General features: G+C 41.3%; 3 protein-coding genes across 5 annotated transcripts in view; 2 read left to right on the top strand and 1 right to left on the bottom strand.

Annotated features, from left to right (window-relative positions):
- The window catches only part of c1ql4a (complement component 1, q subcomponent-like 4), a 9168-nt gene extending 4326 nt beyond the window's left edge, over positions 1-4842 (top strand). Inside the window, exon 2 of the mRNA XM_023425101.2 lies at positions 3550-4842. Coding sequence (XP_023280869.1) covers positions 3550-3729 — 180 coding nt within the window. The 3' untranslated portion in view covers positions 3730-4842. The remainder of the gene's footprint in view (positions 1-3549) is intronic.
- Positions 4843-7100: 2258 nt separating this feature from the next.
- Positions 7101-12714, bottom strand: zgc:153867 (myosin light polypeptide 6). 3 transcript variants are annotated; one of them, XM_023425177.2, is made up of 7 exons: positions 12583-12714; positions 12153-12180; positions 9641-9784; positions 9331-9504; positions 8930-9007; positions 8411-8458; positions 7101-7357 (listed from the first exon to the last, which is right to left on the bottom strand). In XM_023425177.2, exons 1-6 carry the CDS (start codon positions 12583-12585, stop codon positions 8430-8432), a joined length of 456 nt encoding a protein of 151 aa, XP_023280945.1. In that variant the 5' UTR covers positions 12586-12714; the 3' UTR covers positions 7101-7357; positions 8411-8429. The 3 variants fall into 3 exon arrangements, with proteins under 3 accessions (XP_023280945.1, XP_023280944.1, XP_023280943.1); XM_023425176.2 differs by having other exon boundaries at positions 8424-8458; positions 12583-12713; XM_023425175.2 differs by lacking the exon at positions 8411-8458 and having other exon boundaries at positions 12583-12713.
- An 11764-nt stretch (positions 12715-24478) lies between these two features.
- Positions 24479-27209, top strand: neurod4 (neuronal differentiation 4). The gene is made up of 2 exons (XM_023425092.1): positions 24479-24645; positions 25663-27209. The coding sequence occupies exon 2, from the start codon at positions 25669-25671 to the stop codon at positions 26740-26742; it is 1074 nt and encodes a 357-aa protein (XP_023280860.1). The 5' UTR covers positions 24479-24645; positions 25663-25668; the 3' UTR covers positions 26743-27209.
- The last annotated feature ends 768 nt before the right edge of the window (positions 27210-27977 follow it).

Raw genomic sequence — 27977 nt, 5'->3', positions numbered from 1 at the left:
CCCCCCCCCCCCCCCCATTCCGTCAACTCTCTGGCCCCCCCCTTTTTTTGTTTTTTTTTCTCCGTCCCTTCTTTTTGTCTATCCTTGTCTGTCGTCTGCAGTGCGGCTCCACTTGTATAAAAAATGACACTGCAGCTGCTCCCCACACCACCGCCATCAGCCCCCACAGCTCCCCACTCCTTCCCTCTCGCCTGTGGCCCCCTCTGCTCCCAGGCGTGTTTACTAGAGGCCCTATAATGAAAGGGCTAGGCGGAGACACAGACAGCCACAGGCAAGCCCTGGGGGCCCCTGCCTCACGGCTCACAACCCTTCCAGCTCCAGGATCAGCACAGCGTGCTGCCTGGTTCACATGGATCAGTCTGTGTCCTCCAGCTGTATCCGTCTCCTCTGTCGGCTTCCCGCCCTAATCCCACCACGGCTCTCTCATGCCTCTCTGTCTGGTGTCTACATTAATGGATGGCTTGCATTATTCCTTCACGCACAGGAACATCAGCTGAAGCCCCATTTCATATATCATATATTGGCAAAATGATCTCTACACTGAGTGACAGATATTATTCTCTTGTACAGAATTCAACCGCACTTCCATGCATGAAGTCATGAGAATCTGAGAAGGCCTAAGGGAGGGAAAGATCTCACTACTTCTCCCTCCGCTACACTGTTTGGCCAAAATAATGAGCAGGATGACATATGCCTGGTGTCAATAGGAAGTCACAACAACAGCATCACTGTCAGAAGCAGCCGAAGATGCAAATGTGATATTGGCTGTCACTACACATGTCAAGTAGAACAACAATATAACCTTTATAGATGACAATAGATTGTAGCTGTTATTTGAGAGATGGTCTTGTGAGGGCTTAAGAAAGGGTAGATTATGTTGAGTGTTGGGAAGGCTCATACAAGGGTCCCCAAAGTTTTTTATTTAATAAATAATTAGTTTTGTTCCGATTCTATGATATTTTCCTTCTAGATGCTAAATGCACATTTAATAAATGCTATAAATGTTCACATTTATGTGCTGATAACAAGTCACATCCTGTTTAGGCAGCAGCCGCCTATGGACTGTTGATAAGGAGACAAACTATTGTATTCTCACATAACATAAAAAGATCAGGTAAAGGATGTCAGATTGCACTGGAGTATTTTTTTTAATCTCTCCATTGACATCATGTTTTCATGAGGGGAGCAAATAATTTAGTTAGCTTGTTTAGCAGTCAACTCTGTTAGTGTCAACACAGAAGACTGGTTTTCATTGTCGTGCTCCAGGCCTGATTTACACCGGGACCCTCAGGGCTCTGATCTTTTCAAAGCCAAAAAAATTCAAGATGATGCTTCAGATTCATTCAACGTCATTCAACTTCACTCATAAACAACATGCTTTTAAAAAAAGAAAAGAGAAAGAAAATTGCTACAGCAAATTGTTAGTATATTAAAATAATTTCTAGGAGACAGGGTTGCAGTGAGTACGTCTATATGCTCAACAAATAAATTGGTGTCTCATAGTGGTTTTGATCATATTCGGGTGCATGTTGTTCAGCTCCCTTTAAGATAAGATAAGACTTTATTGGTCCCTGGAGGCAAATTCACATGTTACAGCAGCAGAGACAGACTGAGAGGAAATTAAGCAAAACTCTATTAATTAAATAACTTTGAAAGAATAAAATAATAAATTATAGGCCTAGAAATGAAACAGCATCAAAAAGCTGAGTGCAATATAAATATTACAATGCCTTATATAAATGAATTACATACATACAATAATTGTAGATAGATAAGATAAGATAACAGGTTTCTGGTTGTCTGTGTAGGTGTGTCTCAGACTCTCCTCTCATAAACAGGCAGACTGAGGATTGTTGTATCAAACTTTCACTTCCACTTTTACTTTTTTCCTAACTGAGCCAATGTTTATTTGAATCCTTTAACTTTTACAACATAGTGCAGCCTACAGTGCACACTTAACCTACATTAAAATCAGAGAAGCCGAATATGTCTGCAGTAAGAAGTAAAATGGTTTAGGCCTAAGAGCCCTGGGTTATCTAAACTTAAGAACACCCCTGTGGACTAGAGAATCTGAAATCTAATGAAACAAGACTGTTGTAGTAGTGAAACAGTAGCTGTGGTTGGTTTTACTGTGTGGTTACTGAGCTGTGAAGCCCCGGGAGATCGACTCCTCTGCGCCCTTAATCAATCTGGTTTAGAGTGGACAGGGACATACTTAACCACTGGTCGCCAGCATGCTCTATGTTGGATGCAGCATCCATGACCTGAATCTCGTTTAAGGACACCCAGTGATAGTGTCCAGGTAATAGAGCACAACTGCAGGGCTGATATATGGGGAACAATATGCTCAGACGAGGGCAAAATGTACGGGTGCAGGGGGAAAAGAACTTTTTTTTTTTTTTTTTGTTACAGTAATTCAGGCTCTGTTGCTCAGCGATTGACTGTTTTCAAATTGATGCATGCTCGTTGGGGAGAAAGGGGCCCCAGTGATGGGAATGACATGATGGTAGTTGAGTTGCAGATCATATTCTGTGGCTGTCATGGAGATGTGCGTGGCTTGTCTGGCTGCTGACATAGATTGAGTGCTCCCTCCGTAGATGGACACTGAGCGAGACGCAAGGCCACTGATGGCTGACATATGTCTGATGATTGGAGCTGCTACACCAGAATTATTGATACATCCTACAACAGGGGTTTTTTGCATTTGTCAAAAACATTTGAGATGTTTTAGTAACACTTTAACTAGAAACTGAAAGGGTTACACAGCAAAAAAAAAGCACTATGAGAGGCTGCACTTAATATACTCAGTATCTATATATACATGCTATTTACACTGAGCCCCTTACGTGTAGATAACCAGTATAAGAACATTATGCTTGGTAAGTTTCGTTTATAAGTGTAACTCAATCTAGGAATGTGTATTTAAATGTCCACAATGAGTAAACCCAATTAAATGTGTTAACAAACAAGTAAAGATCCACTGCTGTTGGGTCAATAAGACCGACCTCACACACAGCATGCAAATGTGAAACTCTCTGGCTTAGGCATGGCCACTCAATATCATACATATTGAGCTGGCCCAGGACCATAAGCAACAGGTCAATAGTTGGTGTAGATAGTGATGCGCTTTCTCGGCTTAGCTAGTTTCCCCATAGACAACCTGTTGTCCCCAGTGAGCCTGCTTATCTCCACAACCCAATCAGATCTCCATCCTCTGGTCCTTTACCCCGAGCCCCAGTCATAACTGATCAATAAGAGGCAGAGTGGCTGTGTTTTCAGTCCACCTCTGGGGTCACAGGTCATAGTCCCATCCATCTGTTTATCCACCATGAATGTGTAGGTGATGTCATACTCATGAGCGACTCATTTGAAGGCTGTTAATAATTAATCATGGCCCAGCTTGGACAAACAAACAGCAAAGAAAGAGAGTGAGATGTGTTAGTTTTGGTTTAAAAGAGCTGCTGAGTAAGTGGCGGTGACATTTGCAAGTGTTTGTTCAGTTTCGTCCATGTTCTAATTGTCAATGCGTATGTCCTCTGTGGGTGACAGGTAAGAGCCAGCGCCATCGCTCAGGACGCTGATCAGAATTACGACTACGCCTCCAACAGTGTGATCCTGCATTTGGACGTGGGCGATGAGGTGTGTGTGCAGCTGGACGGAGGGAAGGTCCACGGAGGGAACACAAACAAGTACAGCACCTTCTCCGGCTTCCTCATCTACCCAGACTGAATCTAATCCTTACTCACAAGGAGAGGAGTGGTTAGAAAAACACCAACATACACAAAGACATCTTCATGCGCACACAAAGACATGTATGTATGCAAATTAAACACACACACACACACGCGCACACGCACACATAGGCCTATATACAGACATTCTGAGAACAGACTACAGAAGTGGAATTAAGTTGAATTATGTGACATTGAGCCAAACATCATGAGCAACTGCATTTATTGGCCCCCATTGTGTGCAAACATGAATTTGAGAATATGTACAGTATAAGTGCACATAAGAATTGCACGTTGTGGCTCTGAAATATCTAAAATATTATAATGTGTTCCATATTAACTGACATTGTGATAACTAGAATATAACAAACACCATCAGTGTGACTGTTTTTTAATGCAATAATGGTGTTGAAGGTGCCATTAATTAAGATGACAAAGCTGAAAAATGCACTTTTAGTGTATTCCAGTCTTTACCCAAGCAGTATTTCATTTATACATCTCTGCTCTCCATTTTAATGACCTCTGATCGAATGGCCTTCCTATATTTTGCAACTCATCTTTATAAAATATTTTTTTCCCCGGTGCTTCGAAGCGAATTACACCAGTGGAAATTAATTGAATCCCTATTGTGATGCATTGGGAGAGCACTGATTAAAATAAGGCAATTGGAATAATCGCAGATGTTTGAACTTCCTTTGTTCCCATCGTGACACAGGATGTCACATGGTGAGATAAAACAAAACGTATTGATATTAAGTCAACAAATCAAGACACATTTCATGGATGGCACTCGCGTGTGATGAAGTTTTACTTGCCAAGTGCATTATTTACAATATTGTGTGTGAGTGAGTGGGTATGTCAGTAGGTATGAGTGGACACTATGAGATACTGGGGCAGTGAAAACGTGACAGATGCAGTGTTTTACTTACATTAACTGTTGTACAATACATTACAGACTGCTGTAATCACAATGCCATACCTCCTTAGTACTTTATTTTTGAGAGACCCTGTCAAAGTAGCATCATATGTATAAACAGTATTCTTGGGATGGGCTATCTGGTATGTTGAATAGGTTGAGTAGATAATATTGCTATTAAAATATCTATACCTACCTTGTCTGTGTTCTTCAGTGTTGTTTTGGCATGGTGGACGTCAGGGCTGAATAAAAGCATGTGCATTCAACAGTCATAAACACACACAGACCTTTGCTCAGTTTTATTTGGAGTGACCACTTGGACTGACTGTGGAGAATTGGATATATGACACATCTACGTGAACTTACAGCTGAGATCGAAGCAACAGTGGCCGACCACAGCCACTGCCTGCTACAAGATGGATTTCCAATATGTGTTAAGACACTGTCTAAGACACGAGCATTAATACGGCTATATTGATCTCAGCTTATAATACACCCAGGATCTACAAAATCCAGCCAATGTATACATTTTAAATGTAACAATATAGTAATCAATTCTGCAAACAAACCAAACTGCTTCAATGTTCGATAACGCTTGCTATTGTTTATTAGGGTTTTGAACCCAGATTATTTGTTTGGAAGGAAACCAATAACAAGAAAATACATCCAGGGAACTGGTAACATATTTCTGAAGTATTGGTACATTTCTCCCAATTTATTGATATTGCTACAGTATGTTTACAGTGCTATGGCAAACAGGCAAAATCTCCAGTTTTTAACCACTTAGGAAATCTGATTACTCCAACAATTACTTTCATTATCAGTTACTCTACTGATTATATTCTCAATTAATTCCCTAACTGGTGGGCCTATGAAGTATCAGGAAAAAGTAAAATATCCATCAAAATTTCACAGACTCCAAGGTGACATCATCAGGTATTTGTCCATCCAAGGGTCCAAAAGCCAAAAATATTCAGTTTATTATGAGACAAAGAAAAGCAGTTAAACGATCAAAATAGTTGCAGATTAATTTTCTACCGACTAATTGACTAACGGTTTCAGCTCTAAATCAAACCTATTAGTCCATTTCTTTGTCTATAATAATCAGAATCATTTGACATGGTATTTCTTTCATCAGTCAAAAAGAAAGGTAATTGGAATTCAAGACTGTGTTTGCAAATTAATTAGTTCATCATTAAATGGAGTAGACAGCTTTGTTTCAAGGGAATATTTGTGTGATATTAACAGGTTTAGGTTTCTGAACGATAGATAAATTAGTCTTTGTTACACCAGGCATGAAATGACTGAGATAAGCACTATGTACATTGAAAACCGTGGGTGTCATTTCATATTATATATAATCAAAAAGGTGCACACCTCAAACATAACTAAATATGCTTCCAAGAGTTTTAACTGTGCGATAAAAAAAAAAAAAAAACTGCCTGTTTCATGAGCATGTGTTGTTTTCAACACAGTTAATTTCACCAAGGGGGCATAAAAAAAATATTCCTAAACCTGGTAGAGAAAGCCATCATCCTCATGTTAAAAAGAATGCATCTGGAACAGCTCTTACATTATCGCTGAAAAGGAAAACATCTAATTAGAGCAGGGAGCCGATGGCAGTCTAGACTTAAAGGATTTGGTGAATCTGTTGCTCCTGAGCTGAGAAAGTGGGATGTAGCCGTGCCATGCCTGGGCCCAGCCCCCGGCTCTCTCTCCTGGCAGATTCCAGTTGAAAGTTAATTGGACGGGGAGAGGTCTGAGACAGGCTGCGCTGAGGCCCATTAGCGATTCCCCTGTCGAATGCAGAGCCATGAGGATCACAGACTCACAAATAGGAGGATTAAAATAATCAATAGCTTTGACTTCCATCGACCACACACATATACACACGCACACACACACAGAGAGTAATTAGCAGACAACCTATTCAGCACTGGACTATGACACCATCCTGAACCCACACACACACACACACACACACACTCTGATAGCTGTGGTGCCTAACGAGAGGAAATAGTTGTGGCTGTTTATGAGGGAAACGAAGGAAAAGGGTCAGGAAGTCACCAAACAGCCCTCTACGTCTCATAACCAAGTGCTTTGTCACCAAACTATGCCTGGAAATTTACAGCACGGCTACAAATTTATAAACTCAATTCTTTTTATTAAAATGTTATTAAGTATTTGCAACCAAGAGGGAAACCCAAACTTGAGCAGCTGAACCTTCTCATGGTATTCTCTAAATTCACACAAAGAGCAAGAGACTCCTCTTGTATTTTACACTATTTTAACAAATGGCCTTTTTAAAAAAAAAATAAAACATAGCAGATTCCAACAGCAACACTGCCCTCTTGTGTCAAATGGAAAAACAGCACACACATCAACGCACTGCAGGTCGCAAAACTTCTGCCTTATACTATTGATTCAAACAAATCCACTCAAAAGAAACAAGATGAGTTTTAAGGAAAACATTTATTCAAATGTAGCAACAGAATTGGCAGCAATAGCCATGATCAATTGTGGTCTTTAGTAGGGAATGTAAAGGCACTTCTTAAATTAAATGTGGAAAACTAATCCATGGGAATGACTTGGAGGGGGGGCTGTAGAAGCTAACTGCAAAAAGAGGGTACACATGACAGGGCAAAACAAAAAAAAAAAAAATAAAGGGATTCTCTCCGTCTTCACCCGCTCATCACCATCCTGACCAGTTCTGTAAACATGAGAAAGAGACATATGTGAGTTTCATGGTCTAAATCTCGGCAGAGACCTACTCCAACTACAACATGTGGAGCCAAGGCTCCCTCCTCATCCAGGTTTGGTGAGCCTGGGTGGGAGATGCTGCATTTGGAAACAGGTCCCCATGTTCTGCTCACCCAGAGGAAAGAAAAGGTTGAACTGGGTACTAAGAGAAAGAGGTGAGGTAATCATCTCTATCTCCAATTCAGCCAAAGAATTAGGCCATGTCTATGATCCAAGAAGAGCTGGTTAGAGAAGCCATCCTCGCTGTATGCTTTCCTCTAGTTGAGAAGCATAGAAAAGGGGAGAAGATCAAGGGAGCTACAGTCCAGTCAGAATGGCCAGCTACAAATTCAGCTTCCATCAGTACAGAGGAGAAAACAATCAGCACAATAGCCACTCCTTGCAATTCTCTGGTTAGTAGAAAAAGGGACTGGTCCACTCTCCCAAAGCTGGTGGCAATACTTGAATGTAAAACAAGTGTGCAGGGTAATGAACTGATACATCCAATTCAGTGTCTATGAAAAAAGCAGCACCTCTGAAACCAGCAGAAGAAAAGGCCTTTTTTAATAGCGCTGGTGACATGCAAATGAGATTAGAAGAGTTCTCTCATGGCCACCACACCAATCAGCTCAAATGACTTGACAGTGGCCACCAGGCTTTCCCTGAATGAGACCAGTCTCTTCCCTGCGTGTCCACCATATCCCCTTATAAACTGAGGGGAGTTTCAGACACATGCAGAGGGGCATGCTGCAGCCAGGGGCCAAGACAGAGGGCTGCAGGAGAGAGAGACAGAACAGCAGGAGGCTACACATGGGTCAAAGCCTCAGGACTAATGAGAGGGATCACCAGGCTTTCCCACAGGCACCTAGGGGTCAAAAGCTACTTTGCAACAGCACATTATTCCTGTTTGCCAATATGAAGTGCAAAACTACAGCCGATTAGTGTTAGGATGGCAAGAAGGGGATGGATTATTTAACAATTTTTAAAAAGCAGGAAAGCCTGGAGGTGCCATCTCATGGTATACCCAGTGCCCGTACCGGCCCTCAGCCTGACATGATGTGGCGAACAAATGCTGTGGAGGAAGAACAGTTAGCACACTGTCAGCAGTTGACATTTTATGCAGGTCCTCTTAGAGCAGTCAATTAGCCACAAGTGTTGAGAACATATATTAGACATTAGCCGCCAACATGAAGAGACACCCACCTCATCATGAGACTAAATCAAACATCGTGACAACCCGTTTAGTACATAACCTGCTTCCAATGATTGCCTTTAAAAAAAAAATTTACTGAATATTTTTAATTATACAAACTCAAACTACAATTTCCTCAAAGTACTTCTTAGTAAATACACAGTATTTCAGGTCAACAATGCACACAGTGTAATGCATGAGCGATGTTTCGTTATTACATCGAATAGTTTGCAAATATATAGCAATGGCATCTTCACACACCATCAGTGTAATTACAGCCAGTATGGGATACGGCCTATAATTACACTGATGGTGTGTGACAATGTTCATGTTTCTTTCTTTAGTTCTCACCTTCATAATTAATGCAGCCGTTTGCATCTTCATGTCCCGCCAAGAGCGTCTCCACTTCCTCCTCTGTCATTTTCTCACCTGAAAATGGAGCATAAAATTGTTTATTCATATTACATAAGTGACTTAAATGTAATTTAACTTAAATGTGAAAGATTTGACACTTTTAAGAAAAACAAAATACAGGAAATGAAAGGCAAGTAAAATAATACTACCAGAAATACATTTATATACTAGATGGTTCTTAATGCAAAATTTACAAACATGCCATCCATTTACTTTTGATGATATGTACATTCAGTTTTCAGTAAAAAGCTTTCCATTCTGAGGACTGTAGTCTTTTCCCCAAAATAAAAAAGTGCCAGCTATCTATTTAAGGGTATGTAAATAAAAATGGAACTTGCCTAGTGTGGTGAGGACGTGACGTAGCTCTGCTCCCATTACTGTGCCGTTGCCCTCCTTGTCAAAGACACGCAGTCCCTCCACAAAATCCTCCATGGAGCCCTGATCTTTATTCTTAGCGATGGCCTGGAACATGGGCAGGAACTGCTCAAAGTCTAGCATCTTGGAGTTCATCTCTGCAAAAACACAAGAATAATTGAGGCAAATTCTCAGTCTCTGAACCTCCACAGACTGTTTCCTGCCACAATGCCAATTCCATGATTTACATTTATGATACACAACTCCCAGCAAGTGAATCTTTTTTGCCCTCACCCTCAGCCTTGGGGTTGCCCAGGACCTTGAGCACCTCAGCATTGACAGGGTTCTGTCCCAGGGCCCGCATGACGTCCCCACACTGGCTGAAGCTGATCTTCCCATCTCCTGTCTTGTCGAACAGCAGGAATGCCTCCTTAAACTCTGCAGGATACAGAGACACATGGCATATTAGAGTAGGGAAATGAATTTTCGTGGAAACAGAGATAAGCAAACATGTATGGGAGAATGATAGAGATACCAAGTAAACTGGAAATAGGTGAAAACAGAAAAGCCAGACAGACTGTGGAAAATGAGAACAAGCAGACTAGAGAAAGTGCAGACTATGAATTGTGATTAAGCTTATAAATGATCTGGTTTTCAACTGGTAAGCCTAAATTTAAATACAAGAGGCAGCGCACAAGGCACTGCACTGAAAAGCCTACCTAGGTTTCCTATGCCACTCTAGATCTCTGTGGGGAAACCCCAAACGTATATGGCATGATCATGTTTTGTTGAAATGCTGAAATTTAAATGAATATAAATATATAATATAAACTAATATCTGATCAGTATATCATCTTCATTTCCATTTGCATGGTACAGGTTGGCGAAACCACTAAAAACCACACTTGCTCTCTGAACTCTGCTCGTTGACACTGAAAACACTCGTCTAACTTCCTCAATTCAGTTAGTCATCTTGGCAGGCTGATTTTTTTTCCACTAGACATCAAAGGTGAAACAATTTCAATTCGACACTACATTCTCTGTGATGTTTGCTGTAGTTTGAACATGCAAACACTTGTGGATTATATTTCCAAACATATTCAATACTGTAAATTACAAGGATGTTAAAAATGTATATGTACATTGTGGCTAAAATAAAGCACAGGAATTAAAAATATGTGGCTAAAGTATATCAGGTTAAAAATGTTTAAGGCTCTGTAGATGAGGGTAAAAGTAAGGATATTTGTTACATTTATAGATATTTACTATCTTTAAGAAAAGAAAAGAAAAAAAGACATGGGCCAAGACCATCCTAAATGTCGCAGCTCTAAACAGAATTAAAAGATTGACTTTACATTAATGAACAACAAACAATAGCTTCAAAAAGAAGTTTTCGAGTCCTTCACTGTGTTTTAAACTCTCAGATTAAAGTGAGGGGCATATAATCGACAATCATGTTCTAAGTATTCAAAGCTGCCCGTGTTCTTAATGACTAATAACATGTCACCCATTTTATGATAGCAAACAGTAGATCAATGTGTCAGTAATTTTATTTATTTTAACAGATTCAGCACGAGTCTGGCTGGCAGAAAGGTCTTGCGGGTGGCTTGGAACATTTTCAGCTTCATTTGACACCTCTACACTTTTCCAACAATATTTTACAGCATTGTTGAGTAGTCACTAAGACTATGACCTACCTGAACCTTTTAAAGCATTCACAAGTATGGAGTATATTAGCCATTGTTTAAATGGAGTTATCTAAGCTTTATCAACTGTAAGGATGATGCCGTTTTGTTGTTGATCAAAAGGTTGATTAGTGTAGCTTTGATCTAACGACAAGTATTCCCGTTAAGCTCAACAATCAAAACCAAAAGCTTTGCTAAGATCCAGCAATCAGGGGGACATGGAGTTGCATAACAATATCCTGTTGGCAGGCGGCTTCTAATGTTATGGGACAAGCTATTGCCCAAAAAAAGCTCAGGCAGTGTTGTGGAGTTTTTCCTGTTCTGAGGAATGTGCCTCTTCCCTTCTGGCGTGTGAGGACTTTTCCCAACACCATATTTGGTATTAGAGGAGTGGAGGAAAGTAGGAGGAGAGTGAGAGTATAGCCTATTATGTCAACGTGATTAAACAAACCAGCCCTAGGACAAAAACCATCCATCACTGTATACAGCACCAAAAAAGGGCACACTTGTGGAGATGAGCTGTTTGAAAGATAACAGGCAAAGTTTAACGCAAACCGACAACCAGCAATGACGACGATCTAACAGAACAAGACTCATGAGAACAGATATGAGGTTTGGCAATGTTTGGCTTTAGAAGTACTTTTAGGGCATGACTGATCACATACAAAAACACTGCAACACACGGTCAAAGCTGGTAGGGATTATAACGTTATATGCAGATTATGACTGATTTCGACGTACCAAACAACAGTGCAAAGCAACTCTCAATCACATTTAAAACAAATTAGGTTTACCCAAAACCAACATGCAGATCACACCCTAAACACTCCGTGATAGGCACCAGTTTTTTTGCACTAAGGCGGTCCCTTTTCACTGACTTACCATGAATCTGATCCAGGTTAAATTCAATCTGGAAAGGACAAGCAGTTGCAAGTGGAAAGTGATGAAACAGTACGGAAATAAAGAAGGAAAGCCTCGCCTAACCACAACTGCTATGACAGGCGGGTATAGAGCAGGATGATAGTGGAGATACAGGGCAAAGTATCATCTGATCCAAGCAAGAATGAGAGCATGCAAAAGAAGCGGGGTTTGGAAATGTCAAACACAAATTCAAAACTCACCAAGGATTTGATCTTCCGAGAAGTCAGACTGTTCAAAGAGAAATTAGGCTACATGAAAATTGTTCCTTTTTTCAAAGCTAGCTCGGGTTAACTTTAAAGGCTTTTGATTACATTTTCAGTTAGTTAGACTTGCCCAACCCACATATTCCCAAACCATAGCACATTCAGCAATGATTAATGTACACGTATGTACCTCGGCGACATTAATAAACTCGTCGTGTGATTGTTAAATTTAATCTACCGTGCAAGCTAACGTTAGCTTGAGAAGTTGCACTTCCGCTAGCGACCAACGAGCCAAATCACATATTCTAGCTCAACTTAACAGCTTTGCAAAGCTAAACAATTTTCTTGCAACAATCACACCCGAAGCTAATTACACAAGGACGGCAATAAAAAAAACTAGTTATGTCTAAGGGAACGAAAAACCCACCATGGCTGTGATGGCTGAGGTGTGTCCGCTGAGTCGGTATACCAAAGAATGTGACGGCTCTCAGCACGGAAGGGTGAGAAAACCTGAAGCCCTTATAGGCCTTTTTATTCTTTGTTTTTTCCCACCCGAGGTCGGCGAAGACCCACCCCTGCCGTGCCCTGATTGGCTGGTACTCGGTTAGAGTTTAGGCATTTAGAGTGCTGATTGGTAAATATGATGGTAAGCCAGTCACAGGCATTTTAAGGGGCGGGTCTTCGTCCACCTCGGGTAGGGAAATAATACTGTAACGCCCTTATTGTAGGCCCTGTTCTTCTTCTTCTTCTTTTCCCGTTTCATAGTAGGCAAGAACCAGCATTAAGGTGGATTGCCGCCACCCACTGATGTTGGAGTGTGGACCAGAGTTTTCTATCCCCATTACCAAACACTAAAAATAACCCTATATTTCATTGATACTAATCTAAATTCTTTTTATTAGTCCAATGGCAAATACATTTTTTGACTCAGTTCTTTCTCTCTGGGCCTGATTTCCCTATTTGACACAGTTTACACAATCCAGAGGGATGTTGGTTTATTAAGTGCAGTGTTTTATGTCCTATCTGTAGCCTTGTCAGCCTGTGATCCTGCTCCTTTTAGCTGTCCTCACTGTGCCCACTTCTCGCTACACTGCAAAAAGGTATTCCTCTTCATTAGTCCTTTTGCTTCAGATGTAGTTCTCCATGATATCCTAATGTTTCAGAGCCAGTTTTGCTAAAGAGTCCACAATTCCATTGCCCTTTATCCCTCTGTGAGCTGGAATCCACATAAATGTTATCAAAATATTAATATTTTAAAATCTGTACAGAGTTTTGTATATCTCATTAACCCTATTCTGCCTACATTGAGATGTAAATACAGAACACAAACCTGGAACTCTTCTATCCACTGTAATGCTGTTGCAATTGCCATAATTTTGACTGTGTATATGGACAAATGATGTGATGTTCTTTTGACAGAAACTTGAAGCCTAAGGCTGGTGTACTAAAAGCAACGCCTGTGCTCCCTGTATAGGATTCATGGATGCATTAGTGGGACAAATATTTGATTCAACCAAGGCTGCAATACTTCCAAAACCTTTACCAGCATTTATTCCAGTCTAGAAATCAATTGACACTGAAGGAAAGAGCCAGGGTGGTCTTACTGTTCTCTCTCCCAACATGGGAGAAGGGCCTTTGTTGTGAGATTTGGAACTTCACAATGCCCTTGAAGGTTTGCCCAGTAGTTCATCAGTAATTGTTTTGCAGTTGTGTCACTCAGTGGAATTTCACCCACCTCAAGCTGAAGAGTGGACACAGGAGCGCAGCACAGCAAGGTCTCACATTTTAAGCTTGCACCACCTCCAACTTCTTTAATGAGGCTTTCACTGCTGGACCACAGTTCAGTGGCAGTACATCCATAGTCTAACACTTTTTACACTCTGTGTTTGTGTTATGTATATGTTCACTCCATGTTAACTTTGTGTCAAACCGCACATCCAGAAATCCAAAGACTCTGACTTGTTCCATCCATTGCCCATACATCGTTATCTGTGTGCCAATCCAAATGTAATCCAAGCAGATCAAAGGAAGGAAGGGATGTAATGTAATAACTAACATTAATGTAGTGCCTCTCTATTCAAAATTGTGTATTGCTTTTCATGGCTTTTTCTTGGATGTTTGGCCTTCATTGTGCAGAACGATATGTGCAGAGTTTGACACTAAAAATATGGGGGCATTATTGTAGCAATAGATCTATTTCCAAATGTCTGTAAGTGTGTACTCCGATTTGTGAATGCGTCCATTCTGCGTCCAGATTTGTATAAAAGAAACAATAAATACACAAATCTGTAAATGTGTCCTGAAATCTGTAAATATACAAATATTTAAATGTGAATAAGATTTGTACACGTGTAAAAGGATCTTTTAAATAATAATGCTGCAATAATACCTCCCATTCTAGAATGCTATGCATATTAGATGTTTTTATATATGCTGAAGGAGGAAAGTTTCTTTATGCTCACCTTAAATCTCAGATTAAAATGTATGATTATGATTTTGTGAAATCATAAAATCCTGATTCAATATGGTTCAAAATGCAACTTGCCCAAGTGAGATGTGGAAACTTTAAGCCTCTAATGCACATAAATGTAGACTGAACTGAAGTAGGGGGCATCTTGTGTCAAGTTGTCAAATTTTTTTTAATGAATAATATTTGCATATTTATGGATTTAGAATTTCTCAGTAAAACTGATGGAGTAGATGAAATTTTAAGAATTTTTAACATCAAAATTTCCTAAAATGTATATAATCAGCCTGTCCCTAACCTTACAAAGTAATCAGCGAGTCAAAAGACCTGATTTAGACATTTTTAAGATCTTTATGGTCTGTGTTTGACTTTGGCCATTTTGACCCCACTTGAATAAATGAATGCATGATTGCAGGGAATGACTTTTCTTGGCTTTGCATTAAGGATGTGAGTGTCTGGCCATGCGGGAATGATGGATTACTTTAGGCCAGTGAGATCATGGACTGATGCCACATCTCTTCACAGCCTGGCTAAAGTGCTGTCTTTGCCCAGCAGGAGCTCTGGCTTCCTATCGTGCCTGTGATCCCACTGTGAGCAGAAGCGGGTGTCTTAACGTGGCCCACATATCCTCACAGGCGAAATGGGACAGTCTCACGCCATAAAATCATGCGGTACTCACAGTGTAACATTAAAAAAATATGAGGATGGCAGCGAAGCTAAAGCACCAACAAAGCTAAAGCACATTAGTGCAAAGTCTAATGTGGGCATCAATCATTTGAGATGTAGAGTTTCTTTTTGACATTAAGATGGTTATTAAAATATAAACTAAACGTCTGATTGCCTGAACACTGTAATGGTCTAAAATAAATGTTAAACTCTTTTTATTTTCCAGTGTCGTCATTGTGCCTACTAGCTCATGCTTGATGACTTGATGCTTGATATGCTGTATTTATTATCACAGCCAGGATTTGCCAAAACTAGTATATTTATGATATGCCAATAATTGGTTGAATTCCATTTGCTGCTTTGGTTTCAAGGTGCTGGTGTTGTGCATAGGGACAACTGTCATAGCCTACTGGGACATTTTTCACAGCAGACATTGTGATGTAGCAGGAAAAGCACAGGTGAAACAACTTTTGTTAACAACGACTCATTTTCACCAGGTGTCTCAGTAAGTCATGGCAGTGAACCAGGACCCTCACACTAACTCACTTGTCATTTTTAATTTGATCAATTACACTTGTGTTTTTGCTGCTATATGTGTGCTGCAGGGGGAAAAAAAAGGTCCATAGGGAGATCCACTGCGTTTTTTCTGTCTTTCTTGCAACAGTTATGGGTTTTTAGCTCACAAGGGGAAAGCTGATTTGATGGAATCACCTGCTTGATGAAAGAAATAGCACATACTGTGGCAGGAAACAGCCTCTCTCTCTCCCTAAGGAGGCCACTGAATGACTGACAGTCTTGCCCCATTTCTTCACACTTTCTCATTCCAAAAGGATGCTGACAGTTTGGTCTGTCTATTTAGCCCCAGAACCACAGAGAGCTACTTTGCAAATAATCAGCATAGGATGTTTTTACACTGCTAACTGACATCAGACAGCAGTCCACTATTGTGCATCTCTGGCTGAGACTGGAGGCTAAAGATTACTAAACATTATATTAAGAATGAAATGAATCAATTATTTCCAATAGTCCTAATTTATGAATGCCCCACATTAGCTTTTACACAAAATTATACTGCAGTAAACACACTCACCTCCAAAGTACTGGGGTCAAACGGTGAATCCGAGGGACGCAGCATCCTTGGCTTCTGCTCTGGAGCCGGTTTTGGTGCCGCAGGAGCCGCAGGCAGGCAGGGGTAAGGGGGACCCAGCCTGGGTTGGGTGACTGGTGAAGGAGACTTCTTAATGGAGGGTTCTCTTTTAGGAGCCATTCCTAACGCCCTGGACAGCCTAAACTATAGTCTCAAACCTCTGCACACGCTGCCGGCACGTCTGCTGAGAGGAGATATCAAGCTATGAAGTAAAGTGTGTCAGTTGTGTGTATCCTGTGGAGGCGTGAGGGTGGGGGATTTGAGGGAAGGGGGCAGGTTGATGATGCTTGTGGTGCTCAGGGACTGGCAGGTGGATGAGGAAGAGGTGGATGTATGGATAAGCATGTGAGTGAATTTGTGAAGCAAAGCGGAGGAGGAGCGGAGATGAAAGCTTGATTGTAGAATAAAGAGGGGGATATATATAGAAAGAACCAGGCTCAGCTGTATGACTCCGAGCACATGCTTTTATTTGGGTCAGAAATGTGTGTGTGTGTGTGTGTGTGTGTGCGGGAGTGAAGCGGCAACAAGAAGGGTTTTTCTGTGTCAAGCTGAACACATGGATGATAGCCTAACTAACATCAGTCTCTTTTGTTGAAGGGGTGTTATGAGAGGTGTCATAATCTTATGAACATGTATTGTGTATCATCAATAATCCGTCATGCAGGTCACAATAGGTTGTTCTATTTTGGCTGATGGAATAAATGTTTTATTTATCGTGCTCCCCAGATATTCCCCTCCTCCTGTTTCCTGCAGAGTTGCTGACACTGAAGCTCCTTGCCCAGAAACAGAGGAATATAGAACGCTATGGTGTGAAACAGATGACCATAATCTGAGCCACATTTAGACTCCAGAATATGTTTTGCTGTGTGAAGGTTGACATTTGAATGTCAATGATTCACACAAAATATATTGCCTGAACAGCGCACAAGGGGCTATGAGTGGGCTGTGATATCAGTCGTGTAGAAATGGCTGTTGTGTGAAGAAACATTTGATCATGATTGAGTTTTTGCCACATTATTTTAGTTACCATCATTTGTAGTTTCCTAGTTGGTGTAAACTATAACTAAGTAAATTTATTCACGTATAAGATACTTTTATTTTGAAGGACCTGTACTTGAGGTTTTATTTTATTCTACTTTGTTATTTTCACTCCACTGTATTTATTTATCGACTATAGGCAGATTAAGATTTTACATACAAAGCACAATCTGCTTATAAAATATGACTCACTGTTGGAAGAGGGACCTCACCTGCTCCTCTTCCTCGGTGTTAGATGTTGTCATGCTGTACAGACTGTAAAAGCCTTTATTGGCAAATCGCTCATTTGTTACTTTAGGCTGTAACAAAATGAACTTGATGTATATAAAACAGAAGACAACCAACTGCTCCCCCTCAACCTGTTACAACATTAAAATGCTGTTTACACATTAATGCATCTTTAATTCTTCTCCGTAATGCATTGATATTTAGCTGGTAATACTCCTAAAACTTACAATTTTTTTTTGTTGCATAAAATGCACTTGCAACAGAGTATTTTTACATTGTGGTATTGTTCTACCACTGTTTACACATACATGAATGAGCTTGAGCAGCATGCCAAAGACAGAGAGTAGTCCTGATGGGTATCACTAGATGTCACTATTACACAACAGGAAGCCCCATAAAGCCTTTGGACTCCACTCAGTAAAGAGATATGAATGGCAGGTCTGTGTCAAGTAGGTTTGTTACATCACAGAAAGCTTTTTTGATAATGATTCTTTCTTTCTTTCTTTCTTTCTTTCTTTCTTTCTTTCTTTCTTTCTTTCTTTCTTTCTTTCTTTCTTTCTTTCTATCTATCTATCTATCTATCTATCTATCTATCTATCTATCTATCTATCTATCTATCTATCTATCTATCTATCTATCTATAAATAAATAATAAATAAATGAGGTTTAAAAAGTGACATTTTTCGGATTGAGCCGGAGGATTGAATTTAACGTCACTGTGAAGATCAGAAAACAGATTTACAACTTCTGGCGTCACTCTACCAGCTCCTCCAATAATCAATGCTCTCCACTCGTCAGCGCATTTTGGACACAACCCGTCTCGCGCTCAATGGGCCTTGAAATCACCGTTTATGTGTCTGCAGAGTCAAAACAATAGCGACATAAGACCCTCGCTGCGCGACCAACGGCACTTCTGGCGCTTTAATAGCAGATCGAACATGCGAAATGAGAGGGAAAAAAAGAGCTGCCAATAAAGTTCTTGTTATTTTGTTATTAAAATACCATAAAGTAGGATACAACAAAAATAATGGTGGAATATACAATTAACATTAAAAAAAAAAAGATCTTAGAGTGTGTGAGCTCACAACCTGTTCACTAGCCATGCAGCTGATTGCTGATGAGTCTGCCGAGCAGACAGCTCGGTGTCAAACAGTTTAAGAAGATTAGCAGTGCCTCACGTTTTCCTCATCATTTGCAACAATAATCCACCACTAGAGGCTAATAATAACAACAGGCATATCCTATATGTCTGCTTTCAAATAGATTATCTAGAGTATATGCCGTAATTAGGAAATTGAAATATTATCCTATTATGATATCCAGGTGTCTGCATAGTTCTTAGCATGTCTGAAATTCATTTTCAAAATTATTAGGCACTTAATTGGAAAAATTACCATCATGATTTTCTCTATCTTTAATTTTGTGTGCAGTGTTGTGAAAGCAAATTCAATTATAGCAACTTAAAGGAAATGTTTCAACAGATCCTCTGAGGTGCCCCAACTGACTAATGAAATTATGGCAGTTCTCCCACCTAATGTCATTCAAATCCCCCCCACCCACCCCACCACACACACACACACACACACACCCACACCAAATCTCCAAACCACCTGATTTATTTTTAATGATATTACACCCCTCAGTCGGCTGTGTCATGGTAATAATCGGGCTGCTCCAGCTGCCTCTAGATCACATTAGCCAGGCTTAATATTGACAGTGCCGGGCCCACTAAACAATGAGGCTATGGGGATAGGGAGCTTAGAGGCTGCCTAGCCAATGGGCATACTGCAGGAGGTAGAAGAGATGCAGGCCAGGATGCTCCAGTTCCCATTTGCCCTGGAGGACTGGTACCATCATTAGGCAGCTTCTTCTATAGTCCTGTGGAGCTTTAAACCCACCAATACCAGATCCAAACCCCACCCAGGCCCCAGACATCAAAACCGTACTGACAAGGGACCATGAAACTAGTGGCTACTTGATTCCCTGCTATTCTTTCCCCGGATGAAGAGACCTGCCAGGACAACACCTCAGCAGCTGCACCTTGTGTGGGTTCCTGCTGTGTCAAAGTCTTTGGATAAGGTCCAGGGACAACTGCTCTGCAGGGCTCACCTTGTGACGGCATGTTCGAGACAAAGAAAAACAGTTTTCGATTCCTGTCAGCAGAAAAAAGAAAACAAGTATCCAATAAAAAAAAATAAATTAATTAAAAATTTTTAAAAAAGCATACATGAAACACTCCTGAATATTTTCAAATTCAGAAATCGACCAGTATTTAGTTATTTTTGGGTCATATACACCCAAATGCAATATAGGAAAAAACCTTTTGCAGTCCGATTTGATTAGAAAAGTGCTTTTATCCGTTATAGTAATTTATGTCTCAGGCTTGTCAAGTTGCAGCATTTGCATAATGGTCACACTGGGAGTCAGACTAGGCCACTTGTGGGACACTTGCACCTGATCACAGAGACACTGTGGCTCTTTGCCAATCACACCTCGACAGTTGATGCTTCCAATTAAAAATCACCTGTATTTGTCCTTGTATTTGTCAGGTTGTTCCACATCAGTTCGAAGTCCCTGTACTCTGAGGTTTTATCTTGTGTCCCAAATTGTTGTTTGGATCGGAGGGGATTTTGTATGGGGGCCCACAGATTACCGTCGTTGATTAGTGGTTGGGTGTAATCCTTTCAGCCCCTCTCTCTCCAAAACACCCCTGGGATATGCCCGTCTCCCTGTGGACCGTCAGCGTGGCAGATGGATCCTCCTCCCCCTCTTCTGCCCCCCCTAACAGCTCACCCAAAAACACTGTTGATGTCCTGGGACGGAGGTTGTAAAGTATCCTGAATATGAAACCACAGGCACCTTTGTTTAATGGCTCTCTCCCCACTTAGTGAGAATTGCCCTCAGGCCTGATTCCCATTCTGTAGCTACATTTCTGCCCGATTGGAATGTGTTCCAAATCCATTAGCCCAAAGGAAGAGAAATAAGCTGCAAACAATCTGCTCATATTGCCTGGATGAAATGCTGCGATAGATCTTATCAAATTTACTGTGTGATCTAGGAGACACTAAGTTGTTGATATTATAGTTTTATGGATATGACAATTTATTTTCCAAAAATGTATGTGCTGGAGTCAAACATGGGATTATGGTCTTACACAAGCAGATAAAGATAACTGCCAGCTTGTCTGTGGGGCATCAAATCACACACATGCCTTTTTTTGAGTCTACAGCTATCGTCGGCCTTCTGTGTTCATGTGCAGAGATACTTGCACAATGAGTGGGCTGCAGGTGGCACAGTGTGAAAACTTGCAGTTGTAAACTTGCATGAATGCAGTCGGTTCCATTGATTTTGACATAGAAAAAAAAAACCTCTTACACTCTTTTTTCTCAGTTTTCACCAGGCTGAGGTTAAAAACTGAGGTTAAAAGTCCATTATTCACAACGCTCTCTCTCTGTCTGTTTCTCTCTCTCTCTGTGTGTGTGTGTGTGTGTTATACCACTGATGTTCCCCAGTGTGCAGTAGACTCAGTAGGCCTGTCAGTCTCTCCCACAGGAAAGTCTGCTGTGTAACCATATTCAGCCTCAGTGAGCAGCAAATAGAGAGAACTGAGCCATGGGACTTCTTAACACACACACACACACACACACACACACACACATGCAATTACTGTAAAGCATAGCAGTCAGATAAAGTGCACCTGCAGGAAATAGTTGTTGAAACTTGGAAATCTCAAAAGCCACAGATAAAATTTTCAAATATAGTACATTGACGGCACCAAACTTTTTATTCTTGTTTGGCAACGACACAATTTCATCTCTCTAACCTCATCACCCTGTGCCACATCACCCCCACCTCTTCGCACGCCAACCCCTCACACAAATCCACGCTCTCCATCTTTTATGATCACTACAAGGGGCTCAGCTTTCAGAAGCAGACCAGGGAGCATGTGTGTAGAGCTTTAATTCCTATTGTATTCGTGCAGTCTTGGTGTGTGTGAGTGTGTCTGTGTTTTAGCAAAAGAGGGAGAGGGAGATAGAGATGAAGAAAAAGACAGGAACAAGGACCCATCTGTCAGCACTGTGCACAAATCCCTCCCATTCCACTCTGAGTCCCGGGGGACGAGAGCGAGAGACAACTCACTTGTGGCAGTGTTTTTTGTAAGGAAGGGGGTTACCCCCATTACTAGCAACAACAGCACTCAAATTGCTAATGTAAGACCGGTACTCTTTTAGACAAATCATCTCATGTCTAAGTTGGACATATTCTTAACCATTCTGCACAACAAGCAAAAACAAATTCACACCCTCAAAATTGTCCTCTGAATCTTCTCCCATGCACGTACACTTTAAATATTGGAACAAGTTGAGTCAGTAATGGGCTACATAGCTTTGTACAATAATTGGTTAAGGTTAAAATCATGCAAACTCATCATAGTTGGTTCAGATCAGATGTGTTCACCATGACCTCTTCCAGAAGGTTGGCTATCTATGTTACTGCTTAAATGGGAGCAGGGCAATTCCCTTTCCGTTAGTCAGTCAGTCATTTGGGAAACCAATGGGGACTGTGGGAGACTGCGAGGCTCCAATTCCCCATGTAGGCTGCAGGTGTGGTGGAGGCCATGAGGCCATGCACACACTCATGGGACAGAAGCATAGTTGTGTATGTGTGTTCGGGGCATAGGGGTACATGTACCTGGGGAGCTTTGGGCACATCACATTAGTCTAGAGTTGTTGCTGTACACATGTAATGTCTGGTTCACACGGAGCAACACACACACACACACACACACACACACACACACACACACACACACACACACACACACACACACAAAGGACTGGGCCCCTCCTTCTCTCTGTCCACATGCCTTTATGGCCAGTGCACTGACCAGGAGTGATTAGGGCCGTTAGCGAGGTGGATAAACGCTGTTTCAGCACGAGACATCATCTTGGGAGAGCGAGTGACGCGTGAGCATCCAAGCAACAGATGCCCACCACCCCCCACACCCCCACCCCAACGCTTCCTATATCCAGCCATCTGTTAGGTTCTGTTCAATAAATCGTTGAATAAGTGCCTGTTTTTTACGCGATGTTGCCGATTCGCCACGTGACCACACCTTATTTCCCCAGACGTGGAAGTATACTGTTCCCTCAGAAACACGGAGAGCCCTCGGTGCGTTTGGCAAACTTCAGTCTCTCTCAGTCTCGGGCACAGCTGTGCGCAATCGCGCGCACAATGGGATCAATGCGGGGGCACGTGCGACTCGCGAGACCCCGGCTGTCAATGGCCAGTGATGACAATAGACCCCCACTGCGCTGCGGCTCGCCACGCACGAGGACTGTCGGCCGTTTATTATGCCGTGGTATTTGTAGTCAAAATTGGGAAAACGCTCAATATTGAGTTACGATTAGTGTATAAACAATAAACGCCATATAGTTGTTTAAAGGCTTTCCGCGGGTTCTGCTGAGTTGAAAAGTCAACTACAGTCCCTGCCAGTGTTAATGAGCTGATTAACACTTTCCATAGCCTATAAAATAAAATGAAATATATTTAATATTTTTCTTTAATTAGAAAAAATAAAATAATAAAGTGAGAAACAAACAGGCAATAACCCGATGCATCATTCTCAGCAAAGTAACTTATAAGTGACTATAAATAGAAATTTACATTTACATGTTTCACTATTTTCTTCGTGGCCTTTAAAAAGTACCTGTCTCTTCATCATTGCACCAATCGATTCAATGATCACATAGTCCTCGGGGGCTGAATATGACGCTAAAAATGGAAGAAAACAATTGAATCACTGGGTGAACAACGCACACCTGCTCTCTGCACACCAAGCTGTCAAAATCACTTAAATACGCACACACGGAAGAGCGTCTCTTTACGCAGTGAAGACCATGCCTACTCTGTGTTTAATTAAGTGGAAAATATCTAATCCAACCGACTAATGAAGAGATAGACAATCGATTAGGATAGTTAACACACGACATCAAAACAGAATAGTAAATGTTTTGGGGTCTGCCCTACATTTCCAAGTGTGAAGATGTAGGCTACAACTACAAATGAGGCAACACGCAGGACTTTATCTCTGCCGGACGAACACGGCGAAATCTGTGACCCATCAGATCCTGAAATGAAGTGAGCTATAAACACAAAGATGTGTTTATGTTACTGGTTTACGAAATATTGACAGAGGTGACGAAGACAGAAATAATGAACTTTTAGTTTCTGCTCTAATAACTATTGAAATTCGTGATGCATACAAAAGGTGTGTAGCCCATAGTGTGTTTGTGGCAACAGCTGATTCCTGTCCGGTCGCGTAAACTCCTGTTTCACTGTTCGTAAAATTGGAAAAATGCCGTAGGATATTGTAATTTTTAAGAGGGTGAGGATGGTGACGGTTATTTATGCAAGCGGGTTTGCGTTTGTGAAATCTTGTGTAGCTACTGTAAGCTGCAGTGGAACATCAGAGAGCCTGCGCCCTTTATATTGTAATGAGGCGTTCTCAACATCATTTATGGTAGGTTATGTTTTTCTGCTCTCACCCGTCAGACTATCACCGTGCCAGTGTTACTGGACCTCTTGGTTTGCACATGCACCCTGGCGCGCACGCTCTCTCTTGGTCCCCTCACATTTTTTTCTGGGAGAAACTTCTGGCCACGAGACCGCCACGCGCGTTTGGATGAGTTGATGGTGGGTGGGGCGCCGGAAGGAGGGGCTTACCCAGCTAAAGCCAAAAAAATCAGCCGCATCTTGCCATTTGGAGATGAAAGTTCCATGCGCACTCATGGCTGTCTGAGGGAGCAGAAGAGTTTAGGACACTGGCAGATTCGCGAAGAGAGAAACACAGCGACTCTGGATTTATCGCTCAGTTGCTGGTCTTTTTAAATTAGCCAGGTTTTTCTGTTACTTTACTCAGAGTGAGCGCTGAATCCAAACAGGTGAGTTTACTATCCTAATTTGTTCATTTTTAGGTCCAAATCCAATATAATGAAAGATATCCAAAATAGATCTTATTAATTATATTATATTCAGCAACTAAATTCAGCACGTGCACCTATAAAAAAATATCATATAAAATCGGATTCATACAGGCTTTTATATTTCATTTAACTGAAATAAAAGTCTTACATTTGAAGTGTTCTTATTAATTATGTTCAATAGTCAAGACAGACTTGTTTTCCTTAAGTTATGAATTCATAAATTGTAGTAGGCTGGACTAAACTGTCCCACTTTCACGCGTTAGTGCACAATAATTAATTGGGACAGTTTTTTTCTCTGTTCACTTAAAAACATAACGCTATACTTCTCTATGTAGGCTATGTATGTATTTGTTTAGCAAAATGAATTAATTCAAAAGTTTTATCATTTATTTAAACATCTATATATAAATATAAATATAAATCCACTTTTTGTACTAACATTATAAACAGTATGTGGTTGGCTTGTCCAAGCGTTTGTTGATTTGTACGTTGCCTATTTAATCTTTCAGCTTTATATGCTGAGTAAATCCCGTCCTGTCCCAGATTGACAGCGTCTCTGAAACGACTGCAGCATAACAGCAGGGGACCATCCAGCCACCTTCTTCTAAAAACAGACATCTATCGTTTAATATCAGAATATCACAGTATAATACATTTTAAATAACTACAGGGTTTCTTCCAAATATTTGGTAGCCTAATATTTGTTGTTGGACAGAGGCACCAGCTCTTGAGTGGGAGGAATGACCTGTCCATTCTGCAGTGCTGAAATGGCAGCACTCAGTCTGGGTTTCACGGCACATGAGTTGCCAGTCACTAAACACCAGACACTGCTTCTAGATCCTGTCTCTAATCACAATCCAACATTTTATCATTGCATTTACATTTTGAGGAGTAGCATCGTGCATTTACATTTACAGATTAAAAGGTGTATGTACGATTGATTGATTGAACATTTTTTGTGCTCTTTTTCTTCAGATCAAAATGATGACCAAAACATTTGGGAAGAGTGGGGATGTGAGTGATCTGGTGAGCTCCCTCGGCTGGCTGGATGAGGACGGTAGTTCACAGGATGGAGAGGAAAGCCCAGAGATGAGGGGGCACCATGGCCTGACTATGGGGGGCCGGATGCACTCCTGCACAGAAATGGGCAGTGAGGATATGGAGGAGGAAGAGGAAGAGGATGATGAAGAGGAGATTGGACCAGATGGAGAAAATGCTCCCAAAAGGAGAGGCCCTAAGAAGAAGAAGATGACCAAAGCTAGACAGGAGAGGTTTCGTGCCCGGCGGGTCAAAGCCAATGCCAGAGAACGTTCCCGTATGCACGGCTTGAACGATGCCCTGGATAATCTGCGCAGAGTTATGCCCTGCTACTCCAAGACACAGAAACTGTCAAAAATTGAGACTCTACGGCTGGCCCGCAACTACATCTGGGCCCTGTCAGAGGTGCTTGAGAGTGGCCAGTCCCCAGAGAGCCACGGCTTTGTGGAGATGCTGTGTAAAGGTTTGTCTCAGCCCACCAGTAACCTTGTGGCCGGCTGCCTGCAGCTGGGACCCAGTCCGATGGTGCTCAACAAGCTGGAGGACAAGTGTGGAGGACCAGGGGTTGGTGGTGTGGGGGGTCAGGCTGTCCATCCCCTCATCTACCCATCCCCAGGCCTTCCCAGCCCCCCCTATGGCTCCCTGGAGGCATCCCACCTCCTCCACATGAAGGGATTCAAGGGGCCTGTATATGACAACCCCTCCCCTAACGAATGCAGCAGTGGCACCCCACCATACGACGGGCCCCTCACCCCTCCCCTCAGCATCAGCGGTAACTTTGCCCTGAAGCAGGAGCCTTCTCCCCATGACTCGGAGAGGAACTACACACCCCACCCTGGCCACCATGCCCACTACCTCTCGTCACACCATTACCCCACTTCCACGGCCGGTGGCCTACCAGGTGGGCCTCAGGGCCACCCACTCTTTCAGGCTTCACGTTATGAGCTTCCCCTGGATGTGGCCTTTGACTCCTTCACTCCCTCTCACTTGCTCACCTCTCAGATGGGTACCATCTGAAATGTGACCATGAAGAATTGACAGGACCTGTGACTGACTGCTATGAAACTAGCCAGGGGAGAAGCACTGCTCCTGAACACACTGCTGTAAAAACAATGGCCAAGGTAATGACTGTATAGAAAAAATGGTTTGCATTTATGTTGTCTAGTACTCTGGGAGAGCACTGAATGCTCAAAGAGAGAGAGAGAGAGAGAGACTCGTCACCTCAACTCTATCTACCTGATACAAACACGCACCCATGACTTTTGATATTTTATTTATTCTTTTTTTGTTATGGTTTATATGTTGATATTTGCATTATAATTATTTCTGAATAAGTTGCCCCCTCAGTTGTTACAGAGTGGAATTAAAGATTCGTTTACCAAATCAGAGAATCCACCCTGAAGCATCACATGTATGGTTTGAAGAAAAACATGAAAACTTTCTTACAAGTTCTGCATGTCTTCATATACATATATATATATATATATATAAAAAAAAAAAAGATTGAATTGTCATCCAAACTAAATTGTGCACTGAGGCCTGCAGCCAATGTCCCTCTCACCATAAGAAAAGCAATACATTTATTTATATCTGTATTTAATATTTATTTTGATAAGGTCTTGTCCTTTTTATATTTTTCTCAGCACAGTTTTTGTTTCACTGTCTTCTTGGTTTGTCGTCAGTCACTGGCAGCTGTACTGTATTTAAATTATTTATTTGAGGTCTTTCAGGAACTTGTTCATTTGGTGTCACATTTTTTTTTTGTCACAATGTACTGTTGTAAATATTTTGTTGTTTCGCACTTAATTGAATAAATATTCTTATATTATATGCTATTTCCTTAACAATGTTTTCCATGTGTTTTCTTCTTTTACGCCTTTCCCCCTTACTTAAATTTCAGGTCAGTAGAAAGTTTATGCCTCCTATTATATCTGAGTATGAAGCTCCAATACATCAATTAATGTGGACACCACTTGAAGATTAATAAGATTAAAACATCTGCACTTGCCATGTGGTTAAGATCAGAGGTAAGATTGAGTTTGTCCTGCTTTTCTCCAGACACCACGAGACACTGCAAATCAACAGAGTCATTTTCTGTAATTTCACAATAAAATTCAATTTAATTAAATTGATATTATCGAAAGTATTTTAAACAGATGAATCAACGGGAGCTCATACATCACACTCACTCACTCCCTCACTCCCTCACTCTGTCAGTTTCAGCTGTTTTACTGAACTCACATGTAATATGG

Source organism: Seriola lalandi, unplaced genomic scaffold (genome assembly GCF_002814215.2).
Source record: "Seriola lalandi dorsalis isolate HSWRI2012SDOR001 ecotype SW California unplaced genomic scaffold, Sedor1 jcf7180002054767, whole genome shotgun sequence".
Classification (NCBI taxonomy): Eukaryota; Metazoa; Chordata; class Actinopteri; order Carangiformes; family Carangidae; genus Seriola; species Seriola lalandi.
This window is presented reverse-complemented; position numbering and strand designations above follow the sequence as displayed.

What these genes read in the sequence shown, in the direction of transcription:
- zgc:153867 (XM_023425177.2), bottom strand. An exon ending in CTCGGAAGATCAAATCCTTG is followed by an intron (nt 9,785 to 12,152) that starts GTGAGTTTTGAA and finishes TGTATCCTGCAG; the next exon opens with AGTTTAAGGAGGCATTCCTG. An exon ending in GGGCAACCCCAAGGCTGAGG is followed by an intron (nt 9,505 to 9,640) that starts GTGAGGGCAAAA and finishes GTGTTTTTGCAG; the next exon opens with AGATGAACTCCAAGATGCTA.
- neurod4 (XM_023425092.1), top strand. Translation starts at nt 25,669, where the DNA reads ATGATGACCAAAACATTTGGGAAGAGTGGGGATGTGAGTGATCTGGTG.